At 41.2% G+C, this 25,224-nt stretch overlaps 1 protein-coding gene across 3 annotated transcripts in view; it reads left to right on the top strand.

The window, feature by feature from the left end:
- The window catches only part of TIAM2 (TIAM Rac1 associated GEF 2), a 140,578-nt gene extending 115,444 nt beyond the window's left edge, over positions 1 to 25,134 (top strand). For 2 of the 3 annotated variants that reach the window (XM_075087883.1, XM_075087882.1), the window contains exons 16-27: positions 11,669 to 11,848; positions 13,347 to 13,415; positions 13,792 to 13,917; positions 15,119 to 15,227; positions 15,805 to 15,984; positions 17,375 to 17,493; positions 18,677 to 18,785; positions 20,485 to 20,543; positions 21,296 to 21,401; positions 22,174 to 22,261; positions 22,830 to 22,984; positions 23,867 to 25,134. In XM_075087883.1, the coding sequence (XP_074943984.1) occupies positions 11,669 to 11,848; positions 13,347 to 13,415; positions 13,792 to 13,917; positions 15,119 to 15,227; positions 15,805 to 15,984; positions 17,375 to 17,493; positions 18,677 to 18,785; positions 20,485 to 20,543; positions 21,296 to 21,401; positions 22,174 to 22,261; positions 22,830 to 22,984; positions 23,867 to 24,510 (1,944 nt within the window). In that variant the 3' untranslated portion in view covers positions 24,511 to 25,134. Of the gene's footprint in view, positions 1 to 4,795; positions 4,932 to 11,668; positions 11,849 to 13,346; positions 13,416 to 13,791; positions 13,918 to 15,118; positions 15,228 to 15,804; positions 15,985 to 17,374; positions 17,494 to 18,676; positions 18,786 to 20,484; positions 20,544 to 21,295; positions 21,402 to 22,173; positions 22,262 to 22,829; positions 22,985 to 23,866 lie in introns of those variants that run through there. The other variant, XM_075087884.1, reaches the window with a different exon arrangement.
- Positions 25,135 to 25,224: the final 90 nt, after the last annotated feature.

Here is a 25,224-nt window from a genome sequence, read left to right as displayed (position 1 = left end):
CTGTCAGAGAAGGCAGCAAAACTGATGGTCTAGGTTACAGAAGAATTGCTGTAAACCTACCAGTTAGTGCTTGCTGCTGCCCCCAGTCCTGGATTTCACTTTATTGTGTTGATCCTGCAGTTCTTTAAATGCAGCACAGCCACCCTATGGATGGCCCAAAATTCAAATACAACAGTTGTCTGTCTTGGCTAACATAGAGAGGAGCCTAGAAACCATAAAGCTTAAAGTATGAAAGGTGTTATATCTAGAGTGAACCTACAGCCAGACACGAGGTCAAGCTCTGGATGGAGACCTGTGTGAATCGTCACTGGTGGGGAGTCGCAAGAATGGCAAGAAAGAAAAGCAAAGGGAGACTCTGCAGTTCTTGCATGCAGAACTGCGAACTTGTGTTGCTCTGTTTTGTGCTATTACATTGGGTCGCTGGGGTTTGGGGGTTAGGTGGTATTTGTTGTCTTTCCTCTGACTGAAGGAAACATCCTCTCAAAATTACTGTGACAGTTGTCAGTGTTAAATGTGCAGATGGTTTTGATCAGGAGAAGAAACTGTGTTGTGTTAATGCTTGCAAATGAAAGAAGCCGATGGAAGATGACTTAAAATACAGCCTTTCCGTGTAGTCTTCTGGGAAAAAAATCCATGAGGCTTACCTGCAGGTGAAAAGAGAAGCGTGTAACTACAGTTCTGGTTCATTGCAACAGGATATGGCTAGCAGCGTCTCTGGAGACACTTGTGACTTCACTGATGAAGGGCAGGAAGCTGCCTTAGAGTCCACCACCCTGGGCCTCCAAAGGCAACCCCAGTCACCTGCAGTGCAGGATATGACGGCAGCATTTCACTTTGAAATCAAAGGCAGAGATACCTAATCACGCTCTGACAGACTCAGGGAACTGGGTAACTGCTCTGCCAGCTGTAGACTATTTGGTGAGTTTTTTTAAGACTGAGATACTGTTCAGTTACAGTGCTGACAATAACATACATGTTTTTCCCTTGTGATGCAGAAGCATTTAAACATGATTTTAGCGCATGCCGAGGTATCCGATGTGCCCAGCAGTTACTGACAGGACACAAAGTCACTTCAAAGCCACACAACGTTGCAATACAGGATTTCAGACAAATACATCCTGGGTACCATCATACACTTCAATGAGGCTTTGATTCCTATGTCGTGCTGTCGGGAACACATAAGGCCACAGGTAGACCTGGAATACCAAAACTGAAAAAATCTGCTACCTGCAGCAAAATCAAAGGTAACAAAAAGATACCTGAAAGGAAGGAAGAGGAAGGAAAATTTAAAAAAGGGGTCAGCTGAGTCAGATACACAGGGAAGTTCCAACAGATTTTAATGTTTTGTTACCTGTTGTCCATAGTGCTATGTGCCTTTGTCTCTATTGTTAACGTACTGAGAGCAGACAGACCTTCACTCACATCATGATTATTTCCTTCTGAGGCAGCAGAATCCTTCTGTAGCGCCCAAACAAAACCCCGCCAAAACCAGGGGAGAGGTTGATGAGTTCAGGGTGTCAGTGTTTGTCTTTACAGGGGGATTATTGCATCTTTTAACAATTGAAATGCAATATGCCTGCTACTAAAAAGTAGAGATAAGGGTCACCCTCTCTGCCTCTCAAGAAGCCACAGGGCAAAAATATATTGCGAAAGATGATATCTTGTTTGTTGCCATAGTTTCTAATTCAGCACTTGAGAAAAAGTTTTTGCATTCAGCACAAAACACTTTGGGTGAGAATGCTGCAAACAGTATTTAGGATACTTGAAATTAAAAATTAAACAAGAATTCATTTTAAACATTTGGAATGTTAACTAATTTTTTTAGCACTGGAATTAAAGCAGGTGTCTTCACTGTGGTCAATTAGGCTTTGAAAAACATTTTGAAGGCATTTAAAAACCATGTTATTAGTATAATAGGCGTGATAGAAAAATATTGAAAAAAATCATCCACCCACATTTATAAAAAGTCAAATCCAGAGTCCCTTCTAGGTCACTGTAGAGATCTGGAGACCAGCTGAATTAAGCACGAGCTTGTAATGCTTAGAGACCACTAATATCACAGACCTCCTCTTTAGACCAGGGTATGTAGGTATATATTGTATATTTTTATATATATGTGTGTGTGTGTATTACATATGTGCATACATATACACACACATATACACACACATATATACACGCACATACACACACACTCTTATATATGAACAATACATGTTGTGTATACAAATTATTCTTCTGCTTCACTGGTGGTCCAGGCTGATGTTTTGAAGTAGCCCACAAGCGCTCAGAACTGTCCCGCAGGCAAACCGACATGTTCTTTAATTCAAAGTACATACAGACAGAGCAAAATTAGCCTTTTGCCTTCATGCATTAAGGGCAAAAGCAGGATGGGAAACAAACTTGATGTAGATAAGCGCACCTAGACATATCAGGACAATAGAGGGAAGCCTGTATTATGAAGGATGTTACTGTTATGGTAACTATCAAGCCTGGTGCCACTAAAATGGAAAGATGAAAACCAGATGTCTGTAAAGGGAACGTGTGTTACTCAAAGCACAAAGGAATAAACAACAAGGCTATGTCATTTTTCCAGTCGTCTTAGGAGTATTTCAAAGTGATTATTTTACATGTAAATTTTGCATAGCAGACATGCTCTTGAAGAGGGCTTGAGTGTTTGTTGCGTGCTTCTAGAGAAGAAGAAAGGCTAAAGACAATGCTTTCATTAATTTGGTTTATGTGAGCTTGTGCTTTTCACTTTTTTGATTTATCCAAGTCCCTCAATAGGAGTTGGAAGTATTACCAAAACATCAGGGTTTTTTTCTAATGAATACACATTTTTTAAAAAATCTGCTAATTGGTAACATCTTTTAGCTGGCATATGGCTAGCTAATAACTCAGGCTTAATTAGCAAATCTGGGGATGAATAACTTCCTAATATGGAATTAAAAAGGCCTGTCATTGTTTTTCATCAAGATGGATGATATTGCTTGGACCTGAAATTTAGCTGTCTTTTTTTTTCCTCAGTCCCAGTGGATGAGCTGTGTTTTAACTCATATCTATTACAAAAACAGAGCTTGATGTTGCCACGACTCATGCTGATAGAAAATGGAAAAACAGGGAAACAGCACCTTTCCAGAAAGTATAGTTATACACTTGATAAACATGGATCCGGTGACCTGACCTGTGTTATTTTTTTCAACGCCATATGCAGTACTGTAAACATTTCATTTCCCAGACTAGTGATTTTACTCTTTTTTCTCTTCAGACTTGGTCTGTGGATCCCTAGGGTCTGTGGACTACTGCAGAGGGAACCACTAATGGTGGATTAGAAAAGTAGCCTTGTACGTGCTAAACGGTAGTCCATATAATTGGATTTTTAAACCAGGCTGTATGCCCGCTGAAAAATGAAACATTAGAGAGCAGGCGAAACCTCTCTTGCTCTTTCAAGACTCTTCCGTCAATTTTCTGTTATATAGTCTTCTCACGCAGTGAATCCAGTATCTGTCTCCAAAAGAAAGGGCAGAGTCCGTTGGCTGTCGAGAGGTTCCTACTACTGTGATGCGCTCTGTGAGGCTTATCAGCAGTGTGTTGTTTCAGGGATCCAGCATTGTTGTTCCTCTGACAGGCCGCTGCTCGGCAACTGAGCTTCATGGTTTGGCAAACGCTGAGCTGTCAAGTTGCGCTAATGATTTGGAAAGAGAGGGATGTAAGTTTAATTGCAGCAATTAAAGGCGAGGGCTGTGTCATTCCCTTGCTTGTATGAAGGTGAATATCCTTGAAACCTCTGAAGCAGCACATGCATAACCAAGGATATACATACCAAGGCCTGGTGTATCATCTGGGTTCAAGAAAAGGGTTTGCTAGAAAGCGACGTGTAGTAGCAAGGGTGGTGTTGGATGAAGCCTTATAGCTCAGCACCATTGCTCTCCAACAGTGCTGTGATAGAGGGAACGTGGGAGTTACTGTGTTTTATTATGCCACTGGTAGAGTTCTCCTTTTATTAATGAATTGCTTGTCAGTCTTGAACTCTTCAGCTCAGTGGTGTCATTCGTCTCCTATAATGTTTTATTTAAAGTTACGCTGTTTCTAGAATAACCTAGCTGTAGAGCCAATTGGGTTTTTTTGTAAATATATCAACATGGGGACTTTTACTTTCAAGCCTGAATTTATTACAGCACAGTTTAAATGTCTTTTTATTGTTGAAATTACAACTAAAAAAGTTCAAACAAAAGACAAACACAATTATGTAAAGAAATCATCCAGACAGCCGCTGTTTTTTCATTTTATCATTGTAAGAGCATTTGTATGGCACACCATTTAGCAGCATATACCCTTCACACAGCAGCAGTACCTTTAATAATTCACACTGACCTTCAGGGCAGTCAGCACCCTCTAGATATTTTTAGGTATTTGGCTAATTTTCTCAAAGCAGCTGATGTTTTGTTTATGCAGTAAATTTCACAGGCACAGAGGCAGGTACCTTTCTGGGGAGACAAAACTCACCTTCCCTTGCCGTACTGCGCTTTGTCCTGCATTGACTACACCAAGCTATTTGTAAAAAAATCTTCTCATCTGGCACATTTTCCCCGGTTTGTAGTAACAAAGGGAGGCATGGCAGGTCTGTTCGTGCCCTCGTATGCTGCTTAGCCCTGTTACACTGGGACATTGACAGTCTCTCTGATTTTCGTTAATCGGCACAAAAGAGAAACTTGTGCAGCTGAGTTCAGAGAGAAGGTGTGTTCGTGGGGGATCGCAACGTCCGTGGCTTCCTTCTGAGGGGCCTTTTCCTTTGGCAAAGTTTGTATTCACAAGCCACAATGCCCGCCTTCAGGAGGAGTAAAACCAGAGCTAAGAGTTTAGCGTTGGCTCGCAAAACCCAGCAGCAGGCAGCAGCAGCGTACGGCTCCCTGCACAGGATGTTTTCTGTGGTGAGTCCTGCAGCGGCGTTCATTAAGCTGGGGGGTGCTGCTTAATTAGGCTAGGGTAGGTGACGGGGGCTGCGTGAGCATGCCAGGCTGTCTGCGTTTGATAAATAGCAACTGTCCAAACATTAATAATCAAATAATGGATTCTGGTAACATGTAGTCAGTAGGTGAGTTTATACCAGTACGCTGCATGGAAAGAGGTTTGGGCTTTTTGAAGTCTGGGGGGAGGGAAGGGTGGGTTGGTTGCCTGCACTGTTTGCTGCGGGGCTCAAGCAAATGGTTATTTCTCGCGTCTGTCAGAGAAAGAACTAAGTCATGATCCGGTTTTTGACAAGAAGTGGGATGGTTTTAACATGATTCTTCAGGAAAGTTTGGAAATAACTGCAGCATGAATGTTTTAACTATTTCTCTGGTTTTTTTGACAAATAATTTAGGATTGTGGAAACAAGGAGGAAAAAAAATAAAAGCTACAGTCAAGGTACTGCTGGGGGAATATAAGAAGGCTGTAAATACATTACACAGGTGGTAGAAAAATATGAGCCTTCTGCATTAAAAATTGACAACATCAGGATAAGGACATGGAGAAGGAAAGAAAGACAGTATTTTTGCAACATCAGGGTTTGGGAAAATTTGCATTGTGTGCTTTAATGTTATCTGACAAGAGTCTCCTTTCTGTGACCTGGGCTGTCATGGTTCCTCTCTCTTTGTTTTCCTGATGCTCTCATGTTTACATTTTGTATGGTCAGGATTTAACATTCTGCGAAGGAAATTACTTATGTTTTGCCTTTGACTTTGGTATGCGCTGCATCAGGTGACTTTGGAGAGTGATTTTAGAGAAGCTGAGCACAGCATCTATGAACTCGGTGGGAGCTGCTGGTCCTCGGGACCTGGTTGACACAGGCTCTTGGACCCAGATCCCTGCTGCATGACTTGTTTATAACTAGCATTTTAGTCAAGTACCTTAGTCACCAGCGGCTCTTTCTCTATACCCAAGGAGAAAGATGGGCATCCCTCCCTGTGTGGCAGATGAGAGGGAAGATTTGCCACCATGCAATTCATATTAATAGCTCAGGCACCATGTCAGGTGGGTTGTGTCTTAGCTCTTTTACACAGCCCTGTGTTCAGCCTTATCTCAGGCCTTGACTTGTGCTGTCAAGGAAGAGTTACTATGTCATCGACCCCTCTTCTTACTGTACTTGTGATTTCTAAATGTGGTTGCTGACACCTACTTGCCTTACCAGAAAAGGCTGACTTTGGTAATGGAAATCTCCCTGAAACTGGGAGATTCTGACTCAAAGACAAAAGTTTATTCTTAACTCCTCCCCTGTTGTCTGGTCTGGTAGTGTCTGGTAGGGCAACTTTTCAAAATGCAGCTCAGAGGGGTTGCTTCTCCCCCCTTAAAGCATACGTCTAACTGTGCTTGGCTTATTGCTGCGAAGGACCTGAGTGGGCACTTTTTAAAAAATACCTTTCCTTTAGCAATGTTTTAAACATTTAATTTAAAAGACATGCAAGAGGCACAGCTAAACAAAACAGACCCCCAAAATTTCAGCAGTGTCAGTCAGGAGAAGTTTCATGTTTTGAGTGGCCTTGAAGTTGGGGGAAAAACGGAGAAGGACCAGAGGAAAAGCAATGACTGAATCTACTACCTTGTTTTAGCTTCTGTTGCCTGAAGCCAAGCAACAGTCTTGCCCGGATACCTGTGGTGAAAATCTCCCAAGGCAGTTTGCAGTAAAACTCCACTGAAATTTTTCAGTCTTAATAAACAATTTAAAGGAGTGCAGCACATACTGTACTGGTGTGTAACATATGGCAACTTTTTCCAGTGATCTTTAAGGAAGCCAAGACCTGTGACTTTCTAGCCTTTTACACTGCTTGGTTACAAAGTACTTCCCAGTCTGAGGATGACAGAGAAGTCTGTAGAGTCATGGATCCACAAAAAAACCCAGCTGTTAGGGCTGCCTTCATTCTGGAAAGAAATATCTTCTAACAGAAAGGAAAAGTGTTGGACATCTCCAAAAGCTTTCCTTTTTTCAGAGAGTGAGGGATGTTAAAAGTTCTCTGGCCAGTTGTTAATTTCTCAAAATCCTGTATAATTGTATTTCTAGTGCCGACTGATGAATTCAGTCTTATTTCCTGGAAACACATATATCAGGCAGAGCTGAGCTGTTAGCTGTTCATTTTTAGAGGGTACAAGGCTAACCTCTTTCTGCAGGATGTTTTCTGGACATGCTTCCTCTTTGGATAAGGAATTCAAAGGACTGGTGTCCTCCATGTGGTCAGTGTCCTGCACAAGGGTACAGGAATCTGAAAAGTCGTCAAAGGACATGCATGGTTTTGCACACCTGCCCCCCGTCCCCCTGCCCCAAGGAGCCTTTCTTAGGCTGAAGAGTTTTCTAAGCCTACTCAAAATATTCCTTTCCCTCACTTTTTCAAGCAAACCTCGACCAACTGACAGAGTACCTGAGGTGTATAAATGAGGGTAAAATAAACATCAATGAGCAGAGAGACTGTAACGCTAATTGACCTTGTGAGGCATTTATGCTCAATCAGTATCATTCAGTAGAAAGTCACAGGGTAGCCATGAAATTGTTGTGCTAATGCTTAACCACTGCTGATTAATGTCTTCTGCTCTCTCACCAATTAATTTTATGGAGATTTTTAACTCTGGTGGGGATAGCAGAGCCTCAGATGATGATACGCTTGTCTGCAAGGAGCAAAGAAATTCTGCAGGAGGTTCCTTGTAAAAGTATCCTTTGTTGATTTTAAAGGAATAATCTCTAGTACTTCTTATAATGAGTTTTACTGAAAATGGGACATGCTTCATCTCCATCTGACAAGCTGAGAACGACTGTGGTGTTTGACACCTACTGGCCAAGCTGGCAGTTATGCGGACAGGAACTGTTCCTTCTAAGGTTACTGTGAGCAATTGTCACTCACAGGGACTACTCCGTGCAAAAGGATGTGGGACCTAACGATGAGTTGCAAACATTCAGGGATGAAAACAAAGTTTCTTAAGGCTGCTTCTACACATCCTTCTGTTTTCTTAGAAGCCAAGAGAATATGGGGCAGGAGGGTGCTTCCCCTGACTGCCAGGTCTGTAGAAGGGTTTATACAGCTTTGTTGGAAAATCTGTGAAAATGGCCAATAAAACAGCACAATGCTGCTTAACTTCATTCTCCCTGGAATGCAAGTATTTGTTTTTTCTATAAATCCTGCATAAGCTCCAGTTTTCCTTCCCAACTCTAGCACTGTTAGTCTAAATTTTTTTATTTTTAGCCTTGTCTGTTCAGTGCCAAAGGTAGGCTGAAGCTGCTTGCAATCTCCTATAAATGTTGCTGGAAGTGGCATAGATAAGCTGAAGTGACGGATTTTGGAGAAAGTTTGTTGCTTCCAATGTATGCTCTCCTCAGCTTTTCTCTGCACTCAGCTACCTTGCGGCCTTGCCCACAGTCAGATGTCTGGGCTGTTTTCACCAGTTTAAGTGTTTTTATTCTGATGAGCTGCACGCTATAAAGGTTGCCATAAACAATTTTTTTACCATTTACTAAGTACAGATAGCCTTGGCCTTGTGCAAATAAAAGAAGCTATGTGCTCGAGGAGTTTACCAGATGTATCTGAGAATCAAATCTGCCATTGCAGTGTCATTGTCAGAGCAAATTCAGGGTTAATTCCCACTAATTCAAGATTATGGTGGGTGTATGTAGTGCCAACTTGGGGCTTCACTTACACTTCTTGGCTTAAGGGCGCTGGACTGCCAAACTCTGCTTTGACATCCAGAATGCCCAGGTGGCTTTGAAATCCCAGCTGCAATCAGTAACAGGGCAGAGGCTGGGCCTCTCCTGCCCACACATATAAAAAAGATGTTCTTAGGGGTTGTCACTAAAGCCTTTCTAGAAGAGATCTGTTTCAAACAGCAAAAATAATAAAGAGCAGAGGACATTGTTCAGTGTGGGGGGCAGAAAGTAGCATCCAGAGCAATGTGGAAAAAAGGTGGAGATCCTGACCTCAGTGGTAAGGGAGTTTTGGGACGAAATGTGAAGCAAGAATAGGTTTTATTCCCCTCTACTTCTTTGCTATTATGAAGTTTCTCATAAATATTGGGCTCTTGGTTGAGAACCTAAGTGAAACACTTTGTGGTTTCACTGGCAAAATGGGTTCCTGGATCTTCCATGGTCCATGCAGTGTGTAGGACTGAATGTGAAATACTTCTGTCCTGTGATCAAGTAGCATTTCATGCTTGCTTTGACCCAAATATAAGTACCACATCAGGTACAAAGAGTGAGAATGAGCTCTGGATATTGCACAGTCTGGAAGCCTCCCATAACGGGAAGGACAGACAGCAGCAGGACTACAGGAAAGCACAAGAGCCCATAAGCAGCACTGCAGGACAAGGGCAATATTTTCAATGCCAGGTTTGCAAACACGAAGTGCTTACACATTCAGGAACATACTAAAGTTTATAAAAATCACTACTTGTTGGCAGTATGGCTGAGGGGTAATCCTCTGCCTTGGGCTTAGGCCAGTTATGCAGAACAATTTCTGACACCAAAATTATGTTGCTTACGTGCTCAAATATTATTCTTGTTGAGTATCGTCTATTTCCATATGCTCTCTTATCCAGTGGTTCTTGGTGGCAGAGGCAGTTCTAGCCCCAAAACTGAAGGGGATGGAGAACACAGCGTGTCCTCCAATGTCTGCCTGCCCTACATGCAAAGGTGGTTGAGAAGGAATAGAGGCCTTTCAACTCCTTGTTATAAAACTCTGCCTGATGATGATGTTTATGACGCACTGTCTAATATTCTTGATGTAGTGTCCTTGATCAGGCATCAGGTTGATGTAAATCAAGCTGCCCATGTGCACCTTGAGCTGTAGAGAGCATAAAATCTGAGTCGTTCTGATACAAAAACAAAACTTTCTGACATCAGAAACAAAGAAAACAAAACTCAAGTACTTTGGCATTCAGCTATTTAGAAGTTGCTTTAAAATGCACACCCCCCTTTTCCTAAATTACGTTGTGGTTTATTTCCAAAACACTAATTAATTTGAGTGGCACAGAGTGACTGTGATTTTTAAATGTATTCCATCAGTGTGCAGTTGTAATTCCAGCAAACAATTTACATTATGTTTTGTTGAGCCCTAATAAATGTTGTAAATGCAAAAGGTATCTAAATTTCATAGTCCTGCAAGGTGTCATCATACAGGATTGTGAAGATGTTTGCACCTATTAGTGAGGAAATTAACTTAATTTTTTTTTAGAGTGGTGGCATTGTTCAAAACTGGGGGATGAGAAGCTGCAGAGTAATATGGAATACATGGCAAATATTTGACATTTTTACATTTATTTCCATCATATAGGTGTGAGGGATGTCCCTATGTTTTGTCACATGAATGATGGAGATTTAATATCACTAGTGCATTTAGCCTCCACCCTACAGAAGGCTTTGCGTAACTCAGTTCAGTTTCAGAATAACTTTTGTATTTGGTGATTTCATGACCTAGTACGCTGGTGAACTTAGTTACACAGCTCAGTGGTGGTGAATCAGGAGATCTAAAAAGGACAACCTGACACAGCGTATGGAATAAATTAGTACAGATTAAGACAGTTCTGAAATGCACTCATATCCTGATTTCTTCACTGAAACAAGATCACTGGAACAAGACTTCCACTTGAAATAAGGCAGCATTCATGTAGCCCTCATCTGAATGCATTCACTAAATAGAAGGTAATATATGGCACGGCATATGCAGCTGTCTGGTATCTTAGAGAGTGTCTGAAAGACAGAAGCACTGCAGAAAAATTGTTTCATGTAGTATGAAGAGGTAGATACCAATAGCTGTTCAGGTAGAATTGGGTAATGACAGTGATATTCTAGCTTTCAGGAAAACATCCTATAAGAGAGAGAACAGTGGAGTAATTTTCAAATTAAGCATTAAACAGTATGGCTTGAAGAAGTTGGTCGTGGGTATTAGTGATGGTCATGCAAGAGCAAACTACACAACCATTTCACAGTGTCAGAAAAATCTCTTTCTCTTCCATCTTTGCCTTATAAGATGATGTTGTTCCACCTCCAACTCCTACCTTGCCTGAAAATTTTCTGGGTTTTCTTCAAGTTTATCATTCTGCTAAAGAATCTCAAAGATTTAGGTTTCCGTTTGCTGTTTCTGAAAGGAAAAAATCTTGATGCATATTTGTTTCCCTGGAGAGAAAGTAAAGATCTTTTGAAAACCCAGGACATTGAAATCCTAACCCTCAGCTCCAAGTCTCATTGTCTGAAGAAAGTGCACAACACAATGTAGGTAGCAGATGACAAATAAAGCAGTTATTCTGGATGCTTAAAAGATCTTTATCTAGTAATTCTTTGTATTTTGATGCAGTGAGTGTTGCAAAATCTAAGAGATGGAAAACAGTGTTGATGCTAATGTCACAGGAATCGAAGTACATGGTATATCTGACTGCTCTCTCGTCTTTTGCATCCCACGGGCTTGTGTATGAGGACTGAAAATAATTTGCTCTCAAAACTCACTAGAAAATTTTCATTTCATTTCACTGCTGTGATCTGGATCTGCTATAAATTGAAGCTGTTCAAAGCTATCAAGATACATATTTGACAAAAATCAATGGCGTGCTCTGGCCCCTGAATTTGGAACAAGGCCAAAATTTGAGGAATTTAAAAATAATTGTAGTACAGCTTGTATTCTAAAATATCTGCACTTGTCTCTTTCTTCTCATTTCACAGAGCGCAGAACAGATCAGTGCGTTGTGCCGAAACTTCCAAGAAGTCCAGGCAAGCGGTATGGAAGGACAGAAGGACAACCAGGATCCACCTCCACGGCCACTGGCTCGCCACCTTTCTGACGCAGATAGATTGAGGAAAGTCATCCAAGAACTTATGGACACTGAGAAATCTTACGTCAAGGTAAAAAAAAAAAAAATTGGGCTAGCTACAGCCTTCTTTTTGAGGCTGACCATGATTTCTGGATGGTCTTAACATTATTTCATGCTTACCTTTGTATAACCAGCCCTCTACAAGGGCCATAACCTACAGAGTCCACTTATCTAATTGTTCCTGTTGTTTTCAGTGGGCTTGCGCCTGTTACAGTGGCTGTAGGATTTGATCTAGTAGCTCTAGTTCCTAGTCAATTTGTATTTATATTGGAGACTGGTAATTTGTGGGGAGTAGATACCTGCAGTATTTGAACGCTGGGGTTTTCCAGGGGATGTTTCCATAGTTTTCAGAATGTAAATATATCTGGTAGAAGAACAGAATAGATTCTTCTACAAATTAGAAAAAAAGCTTAATTGTGGAAAACAGTGCATAATTATTTTTGAATCAGCAAAGCTAACTCCAGTTGATTGTAGCATCACATATATGTTATTTCTCCTTTAACTGATTAGTCCATAATTTGTTAGATCTATGTCTCTTCTTTTTATGAACCCTAAATTCATGTGAATGGATGCTAGAAGAAATATGAAAGCATTGATTTCATTGACCTTTGGCAAGAGGGAACCATCTACTTCACTTGATCTCACAACGTGTGCTTACAGATACAAGTACTTGCTGCAATAATCTATATGAAAAAGAAAACACTTTCAGTCTGTTGTAGGCACATCCACCCGTACACTAATACAGCCAGGCGCTGTAAATCTTGAGGAAGCTTTACAGAACATGGACCCCCATGTATATTGAGCTGATGTTTCTTATAATCACCTGAAGAAAAGCATGACCATGGAGGCCACTGATGTGTGAAATTTTGCACCAGGCAAAATCCTGGTAGTTTGGACATACTTGTTATGGCATTCTCAGGAGGATGCTCATTATTCCTTCTTCATAAGAATTTCTGCCATTTCTTTTCTCAGGGTCGGAGAGCCCTGCAGTAGGCTCCAGCCCTGCCGTCATGCTTTGGTGTGGGCTAGTAAGTCTTAAAAAGTGGCACCAATACTTTGAAGAAGTGACTGCAAAAGCCCTTGATCACATCCCTCCCTGAAAACAAAACCGAACACTTTAATACCTAATAGGATTTTAAAATGTGTCCTTCTGGATATTACTGCTGATGTTCAAATGACTGGCTATTTACATGGTTTATCTAACATGCATGATTAAAAAATTTGATGCTGTTCATATACATGGGCTCTTTAGAAAGCCATCATCTGTAACATTTTCTCCTCATGCTGTACTAATGTAATTTGTTAGAATCAATCGTAAAGCCTTAAGGATGAAACAAAAATATTACACTGAAATCAATTTGAGTCTAATTTAACAATCACTTTAGTGCTAACAACGCACAGCTGATTTTGTTACAGAAAAGGAATTGTACCTTTAGTTCATTCCAAAAAATTACCCCTATCCACAGCTGTTGTATAAACAACAATTTAAAACTGTTACATAAAAAGTGCACGAATTCCCTTTCTTGCAGGACTTGAGCTGCCTCTTCGAGCTATACTTGGAGCCCCTTCAAAATGAAACCTTCCTTACCCAGGATGAGGTGAGGGAATAACTGAAAGATGTGCTTTTCATTCTTTCATGGGTTAAGACCTTGGCACTTGGGTATTTCGCTGCTGAGAGCATGACAGAAAAAGCAAACAATGAAGATAACAATAGGAATTATACCAGTCAGTGCCTTTCTGTCTGGTGCATGCGTCACTTCTTTTTTTTTAAGGGTAATTGTTCTTCTGACTTAACTGCTAAGAAATCTTCACTTTTTTGTAAGTTTTTTTTTTTAAAACCTATTTGAAAAGTAGTAATGAAGACGTTACTGACATTTGCAACTTCTTTGTGCATCACATCTCCTTAGTGGACTTTTTTGCAAGACAAGGTAGATGCATGGAGTTCTGTACTTCACAGCCTGATGTTTTTCACAGATGGAGTCCTTGTTCGGCAGTCTGCCAGAAATGCTGGATTTTCAGAAGGTGTTTTTGGAGACCCTTGAAGATGGAATATCTTCTTCCTCAGATTTTAATACACTGGAAACACCATCCCAGTTCCGGGTAAATATTTGGTCATTTAATACCTAGCAGCATGCCTGGAAATGTTTGTGGGAATCTGGCTTTAAGAACTCATATTTAAGTTTCAGATGGTTGCTTTTACATTTGAAGCTTTACTTAGGAGTACACCACTACTCAGCAGTGAAAGATAAGTGCTATTTTCCATGCTTTTATCATCCTCCTTCCCATGGCAGAGGATGCAAAGTGGGAGATGCAGAGTAGATTTTGAGAATGCTATAAACTAGCACTGCTTATGGTGCAGAACTCCTCTGTAGAAAGGTTATTGTCACTGGGCTGAATTCTGCCCTGCCCTGCGCTCCTCCCCACTATGCCCAGTTCACCCACTACAGACTGGGAGCTTTTCCTCTTAAATGCCACATGAGCTGCTCCAAGAAGAGGACCTAAGTGTAAATGGCTGTAGGTTGTGTCACAGTGGCACCACTCAGTACCTGCCCTACCTGGAGGCAGTAGGTTCCCTGGCGGTGGAGTGACGGAGTCCCTGTCACCAGGACAGGGCGAGACTGCTGGCAGGTCTCCTGGACACTAGCTGCAGTTTGTGGAACAAACATTGGTTAAAAACAGGGGAGGCTGGCTGCCTCCTCCCCCTCCTCTGTCACCACTCCTCTTTCTTATCTTTGCTTTGGGAAGCATTTTTCTAAAAACATCTCCCTCGTGATTAAGTCCCTCCCACATCTTCCCAACCACCCCTTCATCCAAGAACATCAGAGGTGCCCTGTATTTACCACCTGTCTGAAAGAAGGAAAACAGTTGGAAAGCAATCCTCTGTGTTTGTGTTTTACACTGTCCCTTCTGGCTTTGGCACTTTCAGGCCTTGCTTCCTATCGCTCGTGTGTTTTTCCCAGCACAACATACCCTGTTACATGTGTGTTGATTTTTGTTCCCGTGGTCCCTGAAAGATACAGTAAGACTGAATGGCTGCAGTGGTGATACCGGCTCAGGGAGAACAGGGAAGATTGCAGGCCTTGCTGAAAGAGGCTGAACTCTACACCCAGAAAAATACAGAAACACCACAGAGCTACTACTAGTAGTATATTAATGTTTTTTATATATATTAACAAAATTAAATATAGGATATATATAGAAAGATAGCGGATAATCTCACTGTTAAGTCTCTGCGTTATGTGCCTGAACATTTATTTAGAATTCTAGTAATGAATTAATACTTTGATTGTGTTGATTTCAGAAATTGCTGTTTTCCCTCGGGGGCTCCTTTCTGTATTATGCTGACCACTTTAAACTGTACAGTGGCTTCTGTGCAAACCACATCAAAGTTCAGAAAGTTCTCGAGAGAGGTAATTTATTGTCTTCATTATTGTAATTCATTTGCATGAATTTAAACTGCAGCTAACTACCCTAACAAATCTCATCAATTTGCAAAGAATATGGGTACAAGCAAGGACTAATCGGATATCTTTCAATAGGAATAGCTAAGATCTGCTGTTCTGCTGACGCATGGCACAGAACTGAAGGGATAGGAGATTCCTTTTGTAATATTCAGGCAGTAGCCTGAATAGCCACAGAAACATCTTCCACAAGTTTGTGCCGTCTGCAGATCCACTTCATACTCCAAAAGGCAGCAACAAATGATAGAACGTTAGGAATGACCTCCTCTGCCATCCACTCCAGTACAGCTGAAAAATTACACTGAGGAATAATCTCACCTTGATATAGTTGCTCTCTTAGCCCTTATGTATGTTATTTAGTGCAGGAAATTATTATGAAATGGATAGCGTAAACTTCTTTGTAAATCATCTGTTGAAAAGGGTGAGGCTTTTGGTGCTGGTTACAAGTTGCAATTCTGTGCTTTCAAATTATTGTAGCTTCTATGATTTCCATGTTCAACTGACCAACTCTTATATTTACATCTAGCCAAAACAGATAGTGCCTTTAAGGCCTTTCTGGATGCTCGAAATCCCACAAAGCAACACTCTTCTACACTGGAGTCGTATCTCATAAAGCCTGTTCAGAGAGTGCTGAAGTACCCTCTGCTTTTAAAAGAGCTGGTGTCTTTGACAGACAACGAGAGTGAGGAGCACTATCATTTGACAGGTAACTTCTTTCTTCTAGAAGAATGAATATGAGTTAAGTTCTATTTCCAGCCCTTTCTGAAGATGCAGGTAGCCATTCTGGTAGATAGCACAGACTTCGTCAAAACCTAGGGAGAATTTCCTCCCTCTCCTTAAAAATAGTAAGTAGCTTTTTTGTGCTTTTAGCGAGAAGTCCTGCTTGGTATGTCCAAGTCCCTTTGAGAAGTAGATATACCCAGATTTGCCATGGGAAATAGGAGTGGGGTCTTTCTCCACAGTTCTCACACAGGAGTATGTCAGGTCATAGTGTTGCTTCCCCCCCCCCCCCACTTGGGAAACACTGACCAAAGCTCCATCTTGTGGTTATTATTCAGTTCTTGAAATGTGTCAAAGAGTGCCACAGAAGGAAATGTTACTTGTATGAGGTTTGGCTGTGACTCTTGCTTGCGTAGAAGAGATCTGTGTCAAAGCTTTGCAGTCTTCCCACATAGAAAGACCTGTCTGTCGAACATATATTAGAGTTGATGCTTTTCTAGGCTTGCACGCTTGGGACTTCACCCTGGCAAATTCCAGTTCAGGTCTGTCAGCACCTGGTGATGAAACTCTAGAGATTTATTTTATGGAAAGATTGTCATTTTAACAAAACATATTCAGGCAAAATGCATTGTCAGCAAAAAGTCATGAGGCTGTTACTGACTTCAAAGGGAGCTTCTAATACTGCTCCCTTACCCATGCAAGCAAGCTGGGGGTGACTGACTTGCAGGTCAGAATGGATGCCAAACTTCTAAAAGGCTGCACCATTAAGAATTGGCAGGACTGGAGAAACTAAGTGCCCTTCTCCAACTCCTTTATGACTTCACACAAAAGTCTAATGAAATCTAATGTCATTCTTAGAAAAGAAAATGTAGACAAAACCTGGCCACCAGCATTTAATTTCATGGGTACGATCCTCGAGGAACTTGTACAACCTAGCACTATTTCTTTGTCTGTTCTTTGGTGAGCCAAATGTAATTTGTTTCCATTAAAGCTCATCAGATGACTTATCCTAGTATGGGTGTAGATTACCCTAGAGATCCTAGTGGCCCTATATACACAAGATGCAAAACCTAACCTTGTTTACTATCATGTTGATAGGAACATTCATACACCTGGGGGATTATCACTGGAATGCTTACTGCAGCCTTTTCAGGCACTTAAGATGCCAGATGAGCGTTTTTCACTCACTCTGATCAGGAAGCACACCTTCTACTGTTGCTATGAGAAAGCACAGATATAAAGCTAGAATTCTGTTCACCACACCTTGGGAACACTGCGTTGTTTTGCCTGCCTCCAGTGGAATTCAATAAAAAATGTCATATTTAGAAGATACAATTGAATTACATAGCTGTCTATGAAATTTTTAAACCTTATAGAAGCGCTGAAGGCAATGGAAAAAGTAGCAAGTCACATCAACGAGATGCAGAAGATATATGAAGATTATGGCACTGTATTTGACCAACTGGTTGCAGATCAAAGTGGAGCAGAGAAGGAGGTAAGAGAAGGAACAATGTGTTTTATTAGCTTCTGAAGCATCGTCCTGCTTGCCATTGGGTGTTTTATCTGTCCTTGAGGTAATTTTGGGAACTTATTTGTGCTGAGCTTCCTCCATTCTCCTTTAATATTTTGACTTCCGTTTCATATCTGCCTGTCAAGTTTCTTTTCATCAGTAGGTTACGGTAAAATTTTCAGACAGCTGCCAGACCCGCCTTCTGGACTGACAGGAATTGCAAGCAGGACTAGACGTAATTCTCACTAGGAGAAATCCTCCTCTTCTCAAATGTTGCAGAGATTATCCATGCCCCAAGGCACTCAGATTTTATGCTCTGGACGATTTAAGTTCTTAAGATATTTTTCTCACCCATATAAATGAAAATAGCAATTTGACGGATTTTACATTAAGGTCTGTTATTCTCATTTGCTATGCTTCCAGCGCTGAGGCATCCGCGGGTATCTGTCAGAGCAAAAACCATTAGTTAAACAGACTGTGTGCACGCATCTCCCAGAACTGGGGCAGCAAGGTCTGAACTTAGCTATTTACATCAAACACTTACTAAGCAGATCAAAACCATAAAGGTGAAGATCAGATAATGAGAAATGCCATCTCAGTTGTTTCATTTCCTCCTAATAAATGCCAAATCACCCCTGTAGGCTACCTGGTTTCCTATCATTTATGGGGAAACAAAACTTGACAGTCTGGGAGAGTCTTCAGCGTTACGTTGTGTCTGACAGAAGCAAGCAGCCTCAGAGTACAAGACCTCCATTAATTCTGCCATTGGCAGTGTCATTAGTACTAATTACTCTATAGAAATTAAAGATACTTACAGCTAATAAATCAGCCAGTTCACAAGTGGCTATGTGTGAGTGACAGATCATCGGACGAACTTAATATTCTTCTGATATATTAATAGTAAGAATTTCTATCCAGCTTCCATAACTTAGGGGCTATTACTTTCTATAGTTGTTATGTATTTTACAAAGGGGATTACTCACACTTTCCTGCTGTAGTGCAGATCTCTCTGCCTTTCTCTCTGTACATACTGTAAATACAGAAAACATGGATCCTTAAAGTTATTGATGTGTACTCATTAATGTTTTACTTGCATATGTGGATCGCAGCACTGATGTGTATATTTATACTACCTATTTATATTATTTACTGTTATAATTTAATACAGGTGACAGAGCTTTCAATGGGAGAACTTCTGATGCACTCTACAGTTTCTTGGCTGAACCCTTTCCCATCACTGGGCAAAGCAAGAAAAGACCTTGAACTTACAGTGTTTGGTAAGTGTCTTCCTTAACGACTCTCTGCTCTTTCAAATCTAAAGATCACCATATTAAAGCTTCTCACAAGATGAAAGCCACCATCTCCTTTCCCTGCAGCCATGTGATATCTAGGGTAGACTTTTATCTGAAAAAAATACGTAGATATATTTCTTAATATGAGAAAAGTTTCCATTCGTTTGTTTGCTGTTGCTGTTTGCTCTGTGAGCCAACCTCAGCTGCTTTCCTGCCTATGTGTGAACTAGGGAAATTGGTGATTTTCAAGAGACAATATTCTCTTTAGAGCAATCTGCTAAACCAAGCTTTCAGAGGAGGCTGGTAGGAAAATGGTGATTTATTCTACTCTTGGGAACTTAGGCTAACCTCTGCTTTACAGCTGCTGCATTGAAATCCCCATCCAGATTATAATAATTTAACCTGAGAAATGAATATGGAAATGAAAGCATTACAACCAAGAGTTTTATTTAATAGTATATATACAATTAATCATTTAATACTTACCTAAGTGATTAAATCTCCCTGTGAAACATCGCAGGTGCATGTCCATTTCTTTCAAAAAATTTTCTTCAAAGTGTCATTGGATAAAGACCTACAGAACGACTCCAGGTTGATGAGAGGCAAGTTTCTCCATCTCAGAGCTGTTGTGCGCTCCTCCCCCAGGAAGCATGACAGGTTAGGGGAGGGGATGCCTCCACCAGGAAACATACAGGAGCTACCTCCCAGGTCCTTGGATGAGCTAAGCAGTGATCCGTGTATGCCAGACGCTTCCCAGCAGGACATGTATGAATAAATGGCAGACTACTTGTCTGCCACTTGGGAAACTGAGTTTTATTCTCACTTCAAACCCTACATGGGCATCTGAGAAAATGTACCTAATACGTGCAACTGAGGGAAACCACCAAGCTCTGGGGTAAATGCAGTGCTTGCTATGGCTGCATCCTGGCTTCAGGCAGGGAAGAGACTCAGCTACATACCACTGCTCCTCTCTCCTTTTCCACTGAAAGGAAATGTGGATGCATGAGCAGGGATAGAGCTGTACTGCCCTCGAGTTCGATCTGGGATCCAAGACTGCTCCGCAGAGCCATCCCTTAGTTCAGCTGGAGCTTCAATGCCCCCATGTTTCTGCTCCTGATCCCTGCCTCTCTGGAGGCTAAAAGGTTAGACAATGTTAGTGAGCTGCTCCAGTTGGATGTTGTGGAAACCAGAGAATTCCTGCAAATGGAGAAGTAGGAATTGAGATGTTTGAATTTCCAACTAAGCAAATGCTGAAGTGTAGGAAGAACAGACTTAGTGTCTTTTTCACAGCCCTCTCTTGCTATAGGCCCTTCACTCCACTTGAAAACATCCACCAATTACAAAAAGAAAACCTGTACCTTTATATCTCACCTACATCTGCTATATTTGTTTATATGAAGACTGCTTCACCTACCAGGAGACAGGCTGCTGGTAGTTTCAAAGTAAAGGTGCAGAATGGCTTCATCCTAAACTGTCAGAACAAAATTTGAGGAAAAAATACTGCCATTGCACAAACAAGTCCAGGATGAAAAACCCAGTTGTCATCTTAATACAGGGCAGGTGCTTTTCAAGCTTTATATCTCATCCTTCACATTCCTGTGACTACATTCATCAGCTTTTCCAAGATAATATTTTCACTGAATATTACACCTGTAATTAATTTTTTTTCCTTTCTTTTTTTTAGTTTTTAAGAGGGCTGTAATACTGGTGTATAAGGAGAACTACAAACTGAAAAAGAAAATGGTAAGTCTGGTATCAGTGGAGGTGGTGGGTGTTTGTGCACAGGATCCTACTGCAGTGTGAGATGGTATTTGTGTAGCAATAAATATTTTTTGTTATTTAGTAAGCAGTAGCATCTTCTCTGTGTGAGCCCCATGTTAGTTCCAACAGGTGGAATATGAAACATTGTCATGTAGGAATCATTAATTGTTCCAGATGGCATTTACGATGGCCCACCTTGATGTAGTGTGTAGGTTAACGAGTTCTGTTTATAGGCCCTTGACCACCTGGAAGGGAAGGAAAAAGGGCATTATAAAAACAACCCCCTCTGTCCCCATTTACAAGATTGGAATGCTGAAGTCAAGTAGCAAGCTGTATATCCCGAGTACCAGTGGTGAAGTCCTGCACCATGCTTATCGTAACAGATGGAGGGGCTCTAAATGTAGCAGCAGCAGGTACATGATTAATGTATTCTGCTCATCAACAGTCTGCAGGTTCCTTCATGGGAAACTTGTTCCCTAGTAGTACTTATATGCAAAGTATTATTTTTATCCATAAAAACAAGTGCTTTTAAAAGCTGAAGCGATTACAAATTCCAAAGGTTGTGTCTATCACCACTTCAACTACATTTACAAGCACGTGTTAGGGCACTGAAGGAAAAAAGTCTAATGAATGTAGTTTCTCCTCAGAGGCAGGTCTTTTAATAGCAACACCAAAAAACACGACTTTTTAACTTTTCCTTCTTAGAAACATCCTTGTTGTTTTCCTTTTTGCAGCCTACTAATGTTCGTGCCGCACACAATTATGGGGACCTGGATCCATTTAAATTTCGTTGGCTGATTCCTTTATCTGCTCTTCAAGTTCGACTGGGGAACACAGCAGGTAATTCCCTTGCACTGAGGACTTTAGGATTGAATGCTTTTCTGGAATTCTGTAACACTGCTTCTTCCATATGTCTTTCTGGAGCCTCTGGAAATAGGCAGGTGTTGAGAAAATACTATCTACTGTTGTCTTTACATTGAGGGGGATACAGCCTTTATACATTAACAGACTTTATTCATTTGGTATGTTGGCTTCTTCTGTGAGTTCAGTAAGATGCAACATGATGGGAAGGAATGACAGAATGGAAATCCCCAATGAAAAGACACCAAGAACAGGAAGGCGATTTACCATGGTTGATGGTCTGGTGACGCCCTTATGCTGTGTGTGTGCTGACCCTTGCTTTTTTTCAGATGTGGGAAAGTTGATTGTGGGAAGGTTGATTGTGTAATCTGTGGTAGTAGAGGGCTGTGTTTTCCTTTTCTCTTTTGAGTTGATCTTTATGATCCTATCCAATTCTATAAATGCTCTAAAGTGTCACTAGGTGGGAGAAGGCCATCAAAGGCTGGAAGGCAGTGAGAGGGCAGTAAGAATGGGGGAAAGCAACACTCTGAGAGAGAAGGTCAAGTGACCAAAAGCAGCACGAGGCTGCTGAACAGGAGAGTTCAGGGGACTTTCCTTTGGGTTCCACCTTGGGTGAGATCTTCTGGATCCACCCATGGCTCTGTTAACACTGTCTTCAGGAGAAAAGGAGCTCTGCGCTGGTCTTTCTAATGCCAAAGGTTTTGTGAAATATGTACAATATACAAAAATTAACATTTCCTTCCATGCACAGGAACAGAGAACAGCTCTATCTGGGAACTGATTCACACCAAGTCAGAACTAGAAGGCAGGCCAGAAACAATTTTTCAGTTGTGCAGCAGGTAAGCTTTATGTGGGGGTTGTATTTGACAAATCACATTAACAGAATTAGAACATAAAATATTTCCCCCCGCGTGACCTTTGCATCCGCACTTCTAATGCGGCTCTCGCTCTTTGAATTCAGGACTATGCCAGTGCTGAACTGCATAAAGGGTAACAATTTGAAATGGGAGTGACTTTGGCACAGTGATCCAATGTCAGAAACCTGAACAGATGTATGATCATAAGATCCAGTATGATTTGTGCCCTGTAACTGACTTTATCAGACTCTCAGTTGGTTAGCAGAAATTACTTTCTGATAAAGACTACTTAAGGGGTGAGCCCTTGGTACAGAAGTTACCTTTCAGGCCGTTTTTCTAAGGGGAAGTAACCAAGATCTCAAAACACAGTGTGTGCGAAATGCCTAACAACACATAAAGCTGTTAGCTGCAAAACCACTACTAAAGCAACCTACCAAAAAAAGCCCACTGCACTAAAGCACATCAGCAAAACTGAGCGGCCCAGATTTTATCCCAATAGTGTCTTACTTCAGAGGGGAAAATCAGGTTATCTGTTTTCTTAAACTTGCAGTGACTCTGAGAACAAGACTAACATTGTGAAGGTGATCCGTTCTATTTTGCGGGAGAACTTCAGACGTCACATAAAATGTGACCTACCACTGGAGAAAACATGTAAAGATCGTCTTGTCCCACTCAAGAACCGTGTACCTGCAACAGCCAAACTGGGTAAGAAACATGTTTTCGAAGTGAAAAATGCAGTCTGGACGCCAGCGCTGGCAGAAGGTTCACAATTATTACCATGTCTGTAGTGCGTCATGTGCCAGACCCACGAATCCCATTTCTTTTTCAGGCTGGGGAGGTGGTAGCGTTTCTCCACAACTCGGTGCATGACAAAGGCTAGAGGAGATAAGCAAGCTTGCTGTCCTCCCACCCTGCATCCGCGCATTTCATGTGTCGTTAGCCCTCTTAAGGGAAAACTTAATAAGGCCTAAATTAATTTTGCTGGGAAGAAACAAGACACCTGATGTGCAGTATTAAGTTTTCTTTCCTCTGGGTTCCCTTTAGTAATTCAGCCCTAATCACATTTAAAGCTAAAACAACTGGCAAAAGACAGGGGTCTTGCTTCTTTCAGTGCCCTAAATCTGCATCCCAGCAGATACCCTAATTAAGAACAGGCGTCAGACATTTTAGGTAAATGAGTAGCTACTGGTACTTCAAGTAAGTTCTCCATCTGATCAGTTGTCTGTAAAATCCCCTTAACATCACAGGAACCGGGACAGTTCAACTCTGGCCTACAACCTGGCCCTCCGGTGCTTGAGGCGCCTGAGTCAGTCTTGCTTTCCTGCAGGTGTGTGTAAATCATTACTACAGTTTTTGGAGGCTTCTCTATATATTACACATGAAGGCAAGCATATACCCCTGGGGTAGGTGGAATGAAACCGCTGACACGGGATTGCACTGTTGCTATCAGAACGCTGGCACATCTGACCTGGGATGATTATCAAATGAGATTACGCTCACTGTAATTACAAGTGGGCTACTGAGACAGACGGTATAACCAGCTTACGTTTTGCCGAAAAAATAAAACTGCCTTTTTCCTCTGCACAGCTTCTACAAGGTCCTTGAAGGTACTGAAGACTTCATCCAGTAGCGAGTGGAACGGTGACCAGGGGAAAGGCACCTTCCCGGACTCTGATGAGTGCAGCCTGAGCAGCAGTACTCAGAGCAGCAGCTGCCACACCACCGAGAGCATACAGGAGCCCAAAAATTCATCTCCCGATAAACACGTTCAGAGCTGTGCATCCGACTTCTCTAACGTTCTTGTCAAAGAATCTGATATTCTCAGTGATGATGATGACGATGACGACTATCGGAGCCTAAAGAAGGGCAGCCCTACAAAAGACATTGAAATACAGTTCCAACGGCTGAAGATTTCAGAGGAACCGAGTACTGACTGTGAGCGGGATCAGGCTGCTGAAAATGACGCAGGAGATGGCTTCGAGACAGGCGAGCATCCAAAGCTGGTGCGTGGCCACTTCTGCCCAGTGAAGAGAAAAGTAAACAGCACAAAGCGTAACAGAGGGACTTTAACGGCAATGCAGGAACGTCACCAGTCCCTGGACAGTCACTCTGATGCCACGAACCTGGATCTGAACTCTATTTTAGAGAGAGAATTTAGTGTCCAGAGTTTAACATCTGTAGTTAATGAGGACTGTTTTTATGAAGCTCTGGAGAGGCATGGGAAATCCTAGCTTTCTAAGCACTATATTTAAAATATTCATTTGAAGTCCACATAAAATTCAACAAACTTATTTTGCTTTAAAACTAGTAAATTCATGGAAGCTGCAGGAAAACTACTATCTGATTTTGTGCACTAATACATTTTTTTTTCCACAAAAACAGCTGTAAAGGATTCTTAAGTTATTTTAATTTATTGTGGATCAAAAATAGATTAAGTTGGCCAAGGTCTGTAAATTAGTTCATCCCTTTCAAGCGGTTATTAAGATGATGTAGTGTTCTTGGGGAGAGGAAGGGAAGGATGGCCTTGTTAGTGTTTTAAGTAACGCGGAAAAGGTGCTATTTAGTGGCAGAGGGGATTACAATGGAAAGGAGCATTGCAAAATGAATTTTCAATACCTTGGGCATTTTATTTCTTTCGTTTTCATTTTTGCTTTATTTAAAGCAGAATTAAGTTATTTTAATGTGTTTTAGTGCACAGTAGTGCTGTAAGTTCATTTTTGTAAGTTTCAAGATGCTGTTTATACTTTATACATATGTGTAAATACAAAAACAAAGCTTGGCCTGTAATCTTTTATTTGACTGTATTTTTTATTTTCTCTACCAGCCTGTACAGTAAAAGACAAATAAGTATTGTACTTAGCCATGTTTTCTACTTTTTATCATGCTGCTTTTCTCTAGTTGGAGCTTTAAATCCCAAATTGTTTGCTTTTGCATAAATGAGAAGA

Source organism: Phalacrocorax aristotelis, chromosome 3 (assembly GCF_949628215.1).
Source record: "Phalacrocorax aristotelis chromosome 3, bGulAri2.1, whole genome shotgun sequence".
Lineage (NCBI taxonomy): Eukaryota > Metazoa > Chordata > Aves > Suliformes > Phalacrocoracidae > Phalacrocorax > Phalacrocorax aristotelis.
This window is presented reverse-complemented; position numbering and strand designations above follow the sequence as displayed.